Source organism: Sinohyriopsis cumingii, chromosome 11, assembly GCF_028554795.1.
Source record: "Sinohyriopsis cumingii isolate HCF-2022 chromosome 11, ASM2855479v2, whole genome shotgun sequence".
Taxonomy (NCBI): domain Eukaryota; kingdom Metazoa; phylum Mollusca; class Bivalvia; order Unionida; family Unionidae; genus Sinohyriopsis; species Sinohyriopsis cumingii.
This window is the reverse complement of record NC_142971.1, coordinates 56,871,036-56,885,947: the sequence shown is the minus strand read 5'-3', so window position 1 is coordinate 56,885,947 and position 14,912 is coordinate 56,871,036. Positions and strand designations below refer to the sequence as shown.

Below are 14,912 nucleotides of genomic sequence, written 5' to 3'. Positions count from 1 at the left end.
TAAAAAACTGCACCTGTATTCGTACTTAGGATAGTATGTCTAAATTCAACAAATACATATGAAAGAAAAGAAAAGTCAGCCAAAATGGGAGGTTTACAAAATACAGTTGGGTATTTGAACTTCAATGGAGGGAAGATTTTCAATGAGAATGGAGAATTTTTCATTGCTGCACATGTTTCAGACTTCCTTATAAAGACCCAAGTCTTGGATCAATATATGAGTAGTTTATGTTGGTTTGCATGAGAAAGTTTGAGTGATTTCTGAGTATGGGAACATTACTTTGCCATGATTGAAAAATGATCTGCCACCATCAATGGGAGATTATGTCTGGTTATAATGATGGCATATTATCCCCATCTAATGCAAGCATGGATTTTATAAAGGCATATTTATTGTTGCATTTAATACGCTTACATGAGATCAGGTTTCTGCTTGACACATAATATCATTCTTGCCACCGCAAGAGATTTAAAAATCATATTCATGTCCTTTGAATTTCACTCCATGCACTGCAATTCCCATCTTCATCCATTATTGAATTTGCCATGATATTTCAGTTGTTTACATTTTGGCATTTTAGCAATGGGAGACGATGCACACTTATACATCTCAACAAACAGAAGATGCCACATCAGCTCTTTATTAATCCAACCATAGTCATTTAACATCTTTAGACCTGCCTGAATTACTTTTGATCACGCAAACTATTGACTCTAATCAATCAAGCAAAGCAGAATCAATCTCACAAAGAGAATAAATATAATGTTAATTGTTTTAAGCCGACTGAACTCTTTTAGTAATCTGAGCATTGTCAATTAATGTACTGAATCCTTTTGGAATTAATCGCACACAATATAATCCATGTTGATAATCTTCAAACACTGAAGCCAATCAACTCTTCTAACATTTTCAAATGGGATGCTAATTGTTTCATGCTGCTTGAAATTAGAAACTAAATTGTCTTGCCCTGCTTAAGTCAGTTCAGTTATGTGATCACAGCTGGCACTGTTACCATATATTTACAACACTGACATAAAGGTGTAAAAAAATGGAAAACTTAAACTTTTCATTAATAAGTTTGCAAACACAGGAGACTGCAGTGATTGACAGGAAGGGTAGAAGACCCTGAATTTCTGTCTATATTCCATACTATTTAAATGAAGGGGTGAGAATTCATCAATGAGACATTGTTTTTTAGGTTTTCAGTAGCTAGCAAGGACATTTGTATGGATCTGAAGACTGCATCTCTGTAAACAACATCCAACCATACAGAATTTTGGCAAAATTATCCAGTCTGTCTTGTTCAATTTTCACCTCTTCTGCAGCACCTGAGGTTTGTGAATAAGTACTTATTAACAACCAACAATGGAAAGTGACCGCTACAACATATGTCATCTCCAACTTCCTAAAAGAGAGATGCATTTCAGATGGTCTGATCTAAGGATAAATAGGATCCCATCCCAGAATGCCAGCAGGAATATGGCTTATCATTAAAATGGCAAAAATTGCTATCAGAAACAAAATCTTCTTTCTTTCCTTTCACAATGATAAATTTGTAGCAAGTGTATGGTGGCCATTAAGTTGACATTAGAACCAAAGGTGTTGGTAACCATTCTACAAGATCAACAAGATCAGACTGACATGTCATAACACCATTGTTATGTATATTTCATTTAATTTACATTTGATTTAATTTAATTGTTCATTTATTAGATGTAAATATTTTATTCCATTACATGTTATAGTAATGTAATTTTGTTTACTGGAATTTTACATTTTCCAGACATTAGTTTGACCTGATTGGTTTTTTGTAAACACCTAATAATAGAACTTTGTGTAAAGGCAGACCTAGTTCCTGACATTGAATCAAAATTAGTAACAGTTTAAGTAAACAACTTCTTGTATTTAATTTTTTTATTCATTCCTAGTGTGGGTTTTCAGGGTGGAATCAAGGCTGGTCTGGGTGGACCTAACTTTTTGCATGTAATAGCCTCTATTTTGAAATTCTGGTTTTGCTGGAATTGTGCAGTAAAGTTTAACACTGATGTTTTGAGAAATAATCTTGTTGGGCTTTCAAACACTTAGAAATCAAGGTGTTTTTTTTACTGTTGTGACCAGTTGGAGTTACATTTTAATTTTTCTTCAAATTATTTGGATTCTAAGAGATTAATTCTTTTCCCTGGGAATATTTAAGTGCTCTTACAGAATTCTTGGACAAAGACATTTATTTAAATTTATTTGGAATTCAAACACCGGAATATTATTGTTTGTTGATCAACAAAGAACTGCTGACGCATCAATACTAATTGGCTCAAGTATGTCATCGCCTTCCATTTCGTATTTTCACTGGGACTCTAACTCAAATTCATTAGAACATTTAATTCTGCACAGGGAATTTGGATTGGGATTAATCTGGCTGTGAGTTTTGTTATTTATGATGATGGACACCCTTCCACTGAAAGTAAGATTACTATGGCAATGCATACCAACATATCCTGGAGTACCACATGCTGTTGCCATAGTACCAGAGTCTTCCATCTTGGACAAACCAAAGTCACTTATCATTATCTTGGAATCTTCATCGATGCTGTAATATAAGAGATTCTCTGGCTGAAATGGAAAGGAAAAAAATTGGTTACTTATAACTTATTATTTTACCTGCCTAGATACTTCAGTAACAGTTCAAGGGCATTCAAATGAAGTTAATTTACACAAGACAATAAACCACTCAGAGTCTGACAATTATACGTTACTAATCATATCTGCAATACAATTTAAATGTATGTGCAAACACAACACCCTTGTTTATAAATAATTGCATTTAAATTATGAATCTCACACATATTTGTTAAATAACAGTGTTTTGAAAAAGAAATAAAGATATACTGATAATACAAAGATTCATGTCATTTTCTCTCAAGCTAAATATTGGTTATACACGGCTACATTTTGATGATAGAGTTTTACTGTGCTACATATATAATTCCAATACAATGAAGTACTGTGCTTCATATGTAATACCATTATAATGAAGTGCCTTGCTATATATGTAATCCCATTTTAAACAATGAAGTACTGTGCTACCTATGTAATCCCGTTACAATGAAGTACTGTGCTACATATGTAATACCATTATAATGAAGTACCTTGCTACATATGTAATCCCATTACAATGAAGTACCTTGCTACACATGTAATCCCTTAAAATTAAGTACCTTGCTACATATGTAATCCCATTTTAAACAATAAAAAAATACTGTGCTACCTACGTAATCCCATTAAAATGAAGTACCTTGCTACATATGTAATCCCATTACAATGAAGTACTGTGCTACCTATGTAATCCCATTACAGTGAAGTACCATGCTACATATGTAATCCCATTTTAAACAATAAAGTACTGTGCTACATATGTAATCCCATTAAAATGAAGTACCTTGCTACATATGTAATCCCAATACAATGAAGTACCTTGCTACATATGTAATCCCATTTTAAACAATAAAGTACTGTGCTACATATGTAATACCATTAAAATGAAGTACCATGCTACATATGTAATCCCTTAAAATTAAGTACCATGCTATACATGTAATATCATTAAAATGAAGTACCATGCTATATATGTAATCCTGTTATAATGATGTATCTAGCTACATATGTAATCCATTATAATTAAGGATCATGCTATTTATGTAATCCTGTTATAATGTTGTTGCTCTTGTTGTTGTAGGGTTTAACGCCATTTTTCAGCACACGATAGGCTATACATGGCGGCCTGTATTAATGGTGGAGGAAGAACCCAGGAAATCCCCAGAAAGAACCACTGACCCTCGAGAAGCTACTGGCAAGCTTTCTGCACATACCCACACAGCTAGTGGCCGAATCCGAGACTCGATCCATGCAGACAGAGGTGAGATGGCAGTGATCCGTAACGGAGAGCGCTTTAGACCACTCAGCCACTCGGGGCCCCCTCCTGTTATAATGAAGTACCTTGCTACATATGTAACCCCTTAAAATTAAGTACCATGAAATATACGTAATCCTGTTATAATGATGTACCTTGCTACATATGTAATCCCATTATAATGAAGCAATGTTGGTAAAGAGTTCTTTATTTGGTTTGGGAATGGAAAGATGGCAGAAGGTGATCTTAAATTGGGAATGTTGCCTTGCTTTCTTGCATTAATTATTCCTTGTGATATAATGGGGATATATTGTCTGAAACCTTGCACACTGGTTTAGCCTTTCTAAAAATTATTAATTCCCTTACTGTTAACATGCACTGGAGTTGGGATATTTTTATTATTGATTTAAGATTGCCACTCCAGTGGCCCAAGTAGTTAGAGCATCCACCTCTGATGTGGGAGGTTGCGGGTTTGAACCATTGCCAAGTCATACAAAAGACTTATAAAACAAATGGTATGAGCAGCTGCCTCGCTTGGTGCACAGCATGAAGAGGTTGGTGTTAAGACTAGTTAGCTTCAGGTGTCAGGATAATGTGGCTGGGTGGGACATCATGCTACATGTCTGCGGCATGGTGCCCCAGTGCTAGACATCACTTCAAACTGCCACACTGCAGACATCATAGCAACATGACTGGAATATCTATTGTTAAAGAAACATTACAAATCTAAAACACACACACACACACATCATTAATCTAGGAAATGTTTGCAAACTATTTTTTGCCAGTTGAATAATATGCAAAAATTCTTGCTAAGTGTAGTTACCCTATATGTGTTAAAAAGTACAGTAATCTAGGTATGGTTGTAGTAAAGCTTTTGTTGAGATAGTACCATATTTTTAGTTTATAGATTCGGCATTATCTTGTGTAATGATCGATGACATGAAATGACTTTACAATATGTTCATTCAATTGCAAATTATTGTCAACCATCACCCCAAGTATTTGTCTCAAGTAACCTGGAAAATATTTCATTCAACTCAAGATTCAAATTGTCATTTTCCTATTTGGCATTCTTTAGTTGGGTATCATTACTTTTGTCCATATGTGTATACTTTCATGCCATTTTGTACAAACTAGGAATCTAATATAAGTAAGGCTATCTGAAAGAATATCTCTAGGTCTGATTTTAAATGTTTGAAATGTGATATAGTGGTGCAATCTTCATATAGGTCCACAGATGAAATACAGTTGCCTAGTTTCAGAGACAAATCAGATATGAATAAGAGAAATAGGAGGACTGATCCATCTGGTACTCTATATATAAATGGTTCCTCCTTAGGAAGATGGCTGTTTATTTTGACATGTGTTTTATTTGCTAGACAGGATGTAATGCAGTCAGTTGTGGAATGGTCAAATATGATCAATATTGTGATAAAAATAGCATAATAAAGAATGTCAAATATTTTTACAGATTTACTAATACTGACCCAAATGATTTTTTTTATTGATGGAAGTAATCCAAATTTGTTTTATTCACATAAAACTGTCACACATATGTCCAACATGTGTACAATATTCTAAAGAACATTAATGAGTTCATGTCCAACATGGGTACAATATTCTACAGAAAATTAATGAGTTCATGTCCAACATGGGTACAATATTCTAAAGAACATGAATGAGTTCATGTCCAACATGGATGTTATAATCTAAAGAACATTAATGAGTTCATGTCCAACATGTGTACAATATTCTAAAGAACATGAATGAGTTCATGTCCAACATGGGCGTTATAATCTAAAGAACATTAATGAGTTCATGTCCAACATGGGTACAATATTCTAAAGAAAATTAATGAGTTCATGTCCAACATGGGTATAATATTCTAAAGAACATTAATGAGTTCATGTCCAACATGGGTGTTATAATCTAAAGAACATGAATGAGTTCATGTCCAACATGGGTTTAATATTCTAAAGAACATTAATGAGTTCATGTCCAACATGGGTGTTATAATCTAAAGAACATTAATGAGTTCATGTCCAACATGGGTATTATAATCTAAAGAACATGAATGAGTTCATGTCCAACATGGGTATTATAATCTAAAGAACATGAATGAGTTCGTGTCCAATATGGGTGTTATAATCTAAAGAACATTAATGAGTTCATGTCCAACATGGGTATTATAATCTAAAGAACATGAATGAGTTCATGTCCAACATGGGTGTTATAATCTAAAGAACATTAATGAGCTGATGTCCAACATGAGTGTTATAATCTAAAGAACATTAATGAGTTCATGTCCAACATGGGTATTATAATCTAAAGAACATTAATGAGTTCATGTCCAACATGGGTGTTATAATCTAAAGAACATTAATGAGCTGATGTCCAACATGGGTGTTATAATCTAAAGAACATTAATGAGTTCATGTCCAACATGGGTATTATAATCTAAAGAACATTAATGAGTTCATGTCCAACATGGGTATTATAATCTAAAGAACATGAATGAGTTCATGTCCAACATGGGTGTTATAATCTAAAGAACATGAATGAGTTCATGTCCAACATGGGTGTTATAATCTAAAGAACATTAATGAGTTCATGTCCAATATGGGTACAATATTCTAAAGAACATTAATGAGTTCATGTCCAACATGGGTACAATATTCTAAAGAACATTAATGAGTTCATGTCCAACATATAAAGTGATGGTTCATTTGCCTCAACATAGAGCCTTTCAGAAGGGAAAGTTCTAAATGCACCCCAACAATGCCTATGACCCTAATTGTGTGTCATATAAGCACCTGCTGGTAAGATATACATTTGGTATCACTATCCATTGATATGAGAAGGAGAAGTGATAACAGATTCTATAGATTACATACTGCTGTCCAGGTGGAGCTTCTTGCATTTATAACCAACTAGACCGTGGGATAAATATGTGGCACATCAAATAATGAAATAAGCACAAAATATAATAGAATTTAAGTACCACAGTATATAATGAAATAAACACAAAATACAATAAAATGTAAGTACCACATATAAAGATATAATCACTGAATGTGTAGAAAAGGGGTAAAGGATCATATATAGACTAAATACATGCATGAAATCATGTCAGCACCACATATAAAGATAAAACCACAGTACGTGACAAAACTACTGCATAGTCATGAAACTACAGTTACTGTACTACATGTGTCTAAACAACTGCATATGTCTAAGCTACTGCATAACATGTCTAAGCTACTGTGTATATCTAAACTACTGTGTATAATGTCTAAGCTATTGCATATAATGTCCAAGCTATTGTGTATAATATCTACGTTACTGCCTATAATGTCTAAGCTATTGCATATAATGTCTAAGCTACTGTGTATAATGTCCAAGCTACTGCATATAATGTCTAAACTAGTGTGTATAATGTCTAAGTTACTGCATACGTCTAAACTACTGCGTATAATGTCCAAGCTACTGCATATAATGTCCAAGCTACTGCATACAATGTCTAAACTACTGCATACAATGTCCAAGCTACTGCATACAATGTCCAAGCTACTGCATATAATGTCCAAGCTACTGCATACAATGTCTAAACTACTGCATACAATGTCCAAGCTACTGCATATAATGTCTAAGCTACTGTGTATAATGTCAGTGTGTATGTCTAAACTAATGTGCACAATGTCTAAGCTATTGCATAAAATGTCTAAGCTACTGTGTATAATGTCCAAGCTACTGCATATAATGTCTAAACTACTGTGTATAATGTCCAAGCTACTGCATACAATTGTAAACTACTGTGTATAATGTCCAAGCTACTGCATACAATTGTAAACTACTGTGTATAATGTCCAAGCTACTGCATACAATTGTAAACTACTGTGTACAATGTCCAAGCTACTGCATACAATTGTAAACTACTGTGTATAATGTCCAAGCTACTGCATACAATATCAAAACTACTGTGTATAATGTCCAAGCTACTGCATACAATTGTAAACTACTGTGCATAATGTCCAAGCTACTGCATACAATTGTAAACTACTGTGTATAATGTCCAAGCTACTGCATACAATTGTAAACTACTGTGTATAATGTCCAAGCTACTGCAAACAATTGTAAACTACTGTGTATAATGTCCAAGCTACTGCATACAATTGTAAACTATTGTGTATAATGTCCAAGCTACTGCATACAATGTCAAAACTACTGTGCATAATGTCCAAGCTACTGCATACAATTGTAAACTACTGTGTATAATGTCCAAGCTACTGCATACAATTGTAAACTACTGTGTATAATGTCCAAGCTACTGCATACAATGTCAAAACTACTGTGTATAAGGTCCAAGCTACTGCATACAATTGTAAACTACTGTGTATAATGTCCAAGCTACTGCATACAATTGTAAACTACTGTGCATAATGTCCAAGCTACTGCATACAATTGTAAACTACTGTGTATAATGTCCAAGCTACTGCATACAATTGTAAACTACTGTGTATAATGTCCAAGCTACTGCATACAATATCAAAACTACCATGTATAATGTCCAAGCTACTGCATACAATTGTAAACTACTGTGCATAATGTCCAAGCTACTGCATACAATTGTAAACTACTATGTATAATGTCCAAGCTACTGCATACAATTGTAAACTACTGTGTATAATGTCCAAGCTACTGCATACAATTGTAGACTACTGTGTATAATGTCCAAGCTACTGCATACAATGTCAAAACTACTGTGTATAATGTCCAAGCTACTGCATACAATTGTAAACTACTGTGTATAATGTCCAAGCTACTTCAAACAATTGTAAACTACTGTGTATAATGTCCAAGCTACTGCATACAATTGTAAACTACTGTGTATAATGTCCAAGCTACTGCATACAATTGTAAACTACTATGTATAATGTCCAAGCTACTGCATACAATTGTAAACTACTGTGTATAATGTCCAAGCTACTGCATACAATTGTAAACTACTGTGTATAATGTCCAAGCTACTGCATATGTCTAAACTACTGTGCACAATGTCCAAGCTACTGCATACAATGTCAAAACTACTGTGTATAATGTCCAAGCTACTGCATACAATTGTAAACTACTGTGCATAATGTCCAAGCTACTGCAAACAATTGTAAACTACTGTGTATAATGTCCAAGCTACTGCATACAATTGTAAACTACTGTGTATAATGTCCAAGCTACTGCATACAATGTCAAAACTACTGTGTATAATGTCCAAGCTACTGCATACAATTGTAAACTACTGTGTATAATGTCCAAGCTACTGCATACAATTGTAGACTACTGTGTATAATGTCCAAGCTACTGCATACAATTGTAGACTACTGTGTATAACGTCCAAGCTACTGCATACAATGTCAAAACTACTGTGTATAATGTCCAAGCTACTGCATACAATTGTAAACTACTGTGTATAATGTCCAAGCTACTGCATACAATTGTAAACTACTGTGTATAATGTCCAAGCTACTGCATACAATTGTAGACTACTGTGTATAATGTCCAAGCTACTGCATACAATGTCAAAACTACTGTGTATAATGTCCAAGCTACTGCATACAATTGTAAACTACTGTGTATAATGTCCAAGCTACTGTGTATAATGTCCAAGCTACTGTGTATAATGTCCAAGCTACTGCATACAATGTCTAAACTACTGTGTATAATGTCCAAGCTACTGCATACAATGTCAAAACTACTGTGTATAATGTCCAAGCTACTGCATACAATTGTAAACTACTATGTATAATGTCCAAGCTACTGCATACAATTGTAAACTACTGTGCATAATGTCCAAGCTACTGCATACAATTGTAAACTACTGTGTATAATGTCCAAGCTACTGCATACAATTGTAAACTACTGTGCATAATGTCCAAGCTACTGCATATGTCTAAACTACTGTGCACAATGTCCAAGCTACTGCATACAATGTCAAAACTACTGTGTATAATGTCCAAGCTACTGCATACAATTGTAAACTACTGTACATAATGTCCAAGCTACTGCAAACAATTGTAAACTACTGTGTATAATGTCCAAGCTACTGCATACAATTGTAAACTACTGTGTATAATGTCCAAGCTACTGCATACAATGTCAAAACTACTGTGTATAATGTCCAAGCTACTGCATACAATTGTAAACTACTGTGTATAATGTCCAAGCTACTGCATACAATTGTAGACTACTGTGTATAATGTCCAAGCTACTGCATACAATTGTAGACTACTGTGTATAACGTCCAAGCTACTGCATACAATGTCAAAACTACTATGTACAATGTCCAAGCTACTGCATACAATTGTAAACTACTATGTATAATGTCCAAGCTACTGCATACAATTGTAAACTACTGTGTATAATGTCCAAGCTACTGCATACAATATCAAAACTACTGTGTATAATGTCCAAGCTACTGCATACAATTGTAAACTACTGTGTATAATGTCCAAGCTACTGTGTATAATGTCCAAGCTACTGCAAACAATGTCAAAACTACAGTGTATAATGTCCAAGCTACTGCATACAATTGTAAACTACTGTGTATAATGTCCAAGCTACTGTGTATAATGTCCAAGCTACTGCATACAATGTCTAAACTACTGTGTATAATGTCCAAGCTACTGCATACAATGTCAAAACTACTGTGTATAATGTCCAAGCTACTGCATACAATTGTAAACTACTATGTATAATGTCCAAGCTACTGCATACAATTGTAAACTACTGTGTATAATGTCCAAGCTACTGCATACAATTGTAAACTACTATGTATAATGTCCAAGCTACTGCATACAATTGTAAACTACTATGTATAATGTCCAAGCTACTGCATACAATGTCAAAACTACTGTGTATAATGTCCAAGCTACTGCATACAATTGTAAACTACTGTGTATAATGTCCAAGCTACTGCATACAATTGCAAACTACTGTGTATATTGTCCAAGCTACTGCATACAATGTCAAAACTACTGTGTATAATGTCCAAGCTACTGCATACAATTGTAAACTACTGTGTATAATGTCCAAGCTACTGTGTATAATGTCCAAGCTACTGCATACAATGTCTAAACCACTGTGTATAATGTCCAAGCTACTGCATACAATGTCAAAACTACTGTGTATAATGTCCAAGCTACTGCATACAATTGTAGACTACTGTGTATAATGTCCAAGCTACTGCATACAATTGTAAACTACTGTGTATAATGTCCAAGCTACTGTGTATAATGTCCAAGCTACTGCATACAATGTCTAAACTAGTGTGTATAATGTCTAAGTTACTGCATACAATGTCAAAACTACTGTGTATAATGTCCAAGCTACTGTGTATAATGTCCAAGCTACTGCATACAATGTCCAAGCTACTGTGTATAATGTCCAAGCTACTGCATACAGTGTCTAAACTACTGTGTATAATGTCCAAGCTACTGTGTATAATGTCCAAGCTACTGTGTATGATGTCTTTTGCAGTAGAATTTTATGATCAACAAGATCAAAGGCTTTCTTGAAGTCAAGGAAAACAATCCCAGTCATATATCTATTATCCATTTCCTTCAGCCAAAGATCAATTAATTTGGTAAGTTCTGTTTGGCAAAAGTGGTACTTTCTAAATTCTTATTGCATTTATGAAATATAGAGTGTGTTTCAAAAAATGTATAGACCTGAATGGCTACATGCTTTTCAAATAATTTTGACAATACAGGTAGAATTGACATTGGTCTGTAATTCCTGGGATCCTCCTTTTCTCCTTTATTAAAGATAGGTGTAACATTTGCAACTTTCATTGTTTCTGAAAATTACCACTCATCATAATTAAGTTTATGATATTCGTTAATAACTTTGTTATTACTGGTGCAGCAATTTTAAGAATTTGTGGACCAACACCATCCAATCCAGAGGATTTATTAATATTCACCTTAATTAGCATATAAAAAACATCAGCTTCACTAATTAGCTATTGAAAGATAATTATGATCAGGAATTTAGCTCTAAAAGATTATAAAAGAGCATCAAGTTCAATGGGTATGTTAGTCTGGTTCTGAATACTGTTACTGGAGATGATTATGAAGAAACTTTTGAACATTTCCACAGATGTTGCTAAATCATCATTTTGTTTAAGTCTAAGGGGAAAACAACTGTTCTTGGGTTTGTTCAGCTCTTTTTGATGCTTCCATAATGTCTTGGTACTCTAACGTTTGTCAATAGCCTGTTTAAAGTAGTTCTCTTTTGCCTTATCTATCAGGTGCTTAGCTTTATTCCTCTACTTTCTATAGCTTTTCATGTCTTTTTTCTTGTGGAAATTATCTCTTAGGTGCCTAGCCTCATTGATCTCAGGGGTAATCCAAATTGGTGTTTAACCCTTCTTGCTTTAATTGGGGCATGCTTGTCTAAGGCTGCATGGAACATCTGATACCATTTGTCTAATATTGACATCAGCTATATTGCAGACTGATTGGAAGGGTTTGCAAACTAAATCATTTAAGAACATTTCCTTATCAAACTGTTTAAAGCCCCTGTATTGTATTTCAATGTGCTGACCATTTTTAGATGATTTCAGAACATGTCTAGTTATACAGACTGGGTAGTGGTCACTCAGTGCATACACTGGCACATTAATTTCACTTATGTTTTCAGGTTTATTAGTATAGACATGATCAATGATAGTAGCACTTTTATCTGTTACTCTAGTTTGGGTGTTATTTAATTGAGTGAAGTTGTAAGTTTCAAAGTTACTTAAACATATTAATGGTTGTGTTTTTATGTAGTCAATGTTAAAATCACCTAATATGATAGTTTCTAAATCTTTCTTTAGTAATGTTTTTTGAATTTGTACCTCAAATCTATCAATCTAATCAGCTTTGGAAGTAGGTGGCCTGCAAACTGAACAATAAGAATATTGGCTTTGACTGGGCAAGGGCGTTACTTCGATCCAGATACTCTCTACTCCAATAGCCTGGTTTTAATGGCATGTGAAACATAATATTGGCTATATCAACACAGGAAAAGGGTGTCAAATGCTTTCCCCCCACAAGGACAAGCCAAGGCAGGCAACTCTTACCTGCTTGGTCATTTACCAAACCAGCGAATGTAGGATTACAAATCTGATTCTCTACTGACTGAGCTACCATAGCTCTGGATTCTCGGTGCCAACCAAATTTACAAAGAAATTTCTCAAGATTTTGTCTGACTCCATAAATTGTTAACTCCAAGTTTTACTATGGCAGGTTTTATATTAATTTATGTGACAATTAAATCTCCATTTTTTTCATAAATACCTGCTTTACAGACTGGACAGATATTAAGAATGATTTATAACTTCGTCTTAAAGAAACTACCAGCAAACAGAGAAGGCATTTCTAATAGAATATTGGTGTGGCACTAATGAGATCAGCATCAATACAGAAATTAGCCTTAATATCAGAAGTGAAAGGGTCTACTTGACACTGTATGCATGAAGACTGGTTTTCATATCAGTGTATTCAAACATTTTAGCCAGCCTGATTATGCATCTTTCAGAGCAAGCTTCAATTTTTCAAGAATAATGAAAAAGAGATGAAGGGGGAAGCAGTCTGCATGCATAGTATGCATTGTAAATCCGACTCCAGTGTCTGAGATCTGTGATATATATCGATTTATTCTTCCCTTTTCAAAATTGTGCCAAAAATCTTCAATAACATTTAATCGAATGAGATCTGACTCTAAATTGCATTGATTCTTTACCAAAATCTGACAGGATTTCAATGAAATATTTGACAGTTTGTAAATTGTGCTTCAATCAATTGACAAGTGTCACACGTCAAAATATTGCGCCAAATGTTCAGCAATAACTTTATTGAAACCAACGAACTGCAAACTTCTTTAGGAGTCTTTGCACATTTTTTAAAACCTGAAACTCTATTCCAAAATTTTAAAAAATCCCCAAACTTGGACACTGTTGAAAGTTTACCTAGAAAAACACCAGAAAAACAAGAGTCCCTTAAAGGGACTGAAGATCTAATGGGCAAAAAGAATTTCCAGGAAATCAAGATAAAACCATTTCTTCCTTTCAATTGTTAAGTGTGAAACCATCTTCTTATCTTCACCAGCAACAACAATACTTTTCAAATGAGCTGCTGTGCTGCAAATACTAGATGTCAGCTTGATGTAATTTTCATTTAGGACCAAATAGACATCACAAGATGTCATTTTGTGAAACTCCATGTTGACATGACCATTCATTCAGGAGTAGTTATATCAACATTTTCAAGACAGCTGCCTTGATGGCCATATTAGATATCAGATCAGGACCATTTTAATTTAGAATCAACCCGACCCCATGTTATGACTCTATGGTCTTCAAATATGTAGCAGAAAGAAGCAAAACCAACAAGTTTAGTAAATTCAACAAATAATTTATTTCTCTAAGTTACAAAGTGAAAATTCAAGAGACACTTAAAGTACTGTGAATTAAAATCCAAATAAACTTAAATGTTCTATCACAAGTTAAAAAATATAGAATGCTCCAAATAAATTCATACCATAATGATACTATCCAGAATGTATTTGAATGAATTCTCAATAATCCCAAAGTAGTGTTTTAGTCCAAAAAGTCATAAGCACATTCTAATTCCAATGAATAATTTAAATAAATAATTCTTCAAGAATTATATCTGAACACAACTGCATATGCCAATCTCAGATTCCCAAAGACTGACATACAATAGGAATAAATAACTGTTTACCAATTCTCCTTTATACATACATCCCATCTAGACCTACATTACAAAAGAATATTCTGGAAACCTTTATCATTTCCATGGAAAATTCTCTCACCTTTGAGCTCAAGTTCCAGTAAATATCTTGCTTACTACTTTAAAAAAATGACAAAAGTCAGGTAAGCCAAACTTTACCCATAATTTCAATCCCGATACTACAAAAGTCAGGTATGCAAAATAAATGAAAT

The 14,912-nt window shown here is 34.0% G+C and overlaps 1 protein-coding gene across 1 annotated transcript in view; it reads right to left on the bottom strand.

The window, feature by feature from the left end:
* The window catches only part of LOC149788506 (calcium/calmodulin-dependent protein kinase type 1-like), a 193,296-nt gene that overhangs the window by 68,720 nt on the left and 109,664 nt on the right, over positions 1-14,912 (bottom strand). Inside the window, exon 5 of the mRNA XM_089974504.1 lies at positions 2,487-2,610. Within this exon, the coding sequence (XP_089830630.1) occupies positions 2,487-2,610 (124 nt within the window). The remainder of the gene's footprint in view (positions 1-2,486; positions 2,611-14,912) is intronic.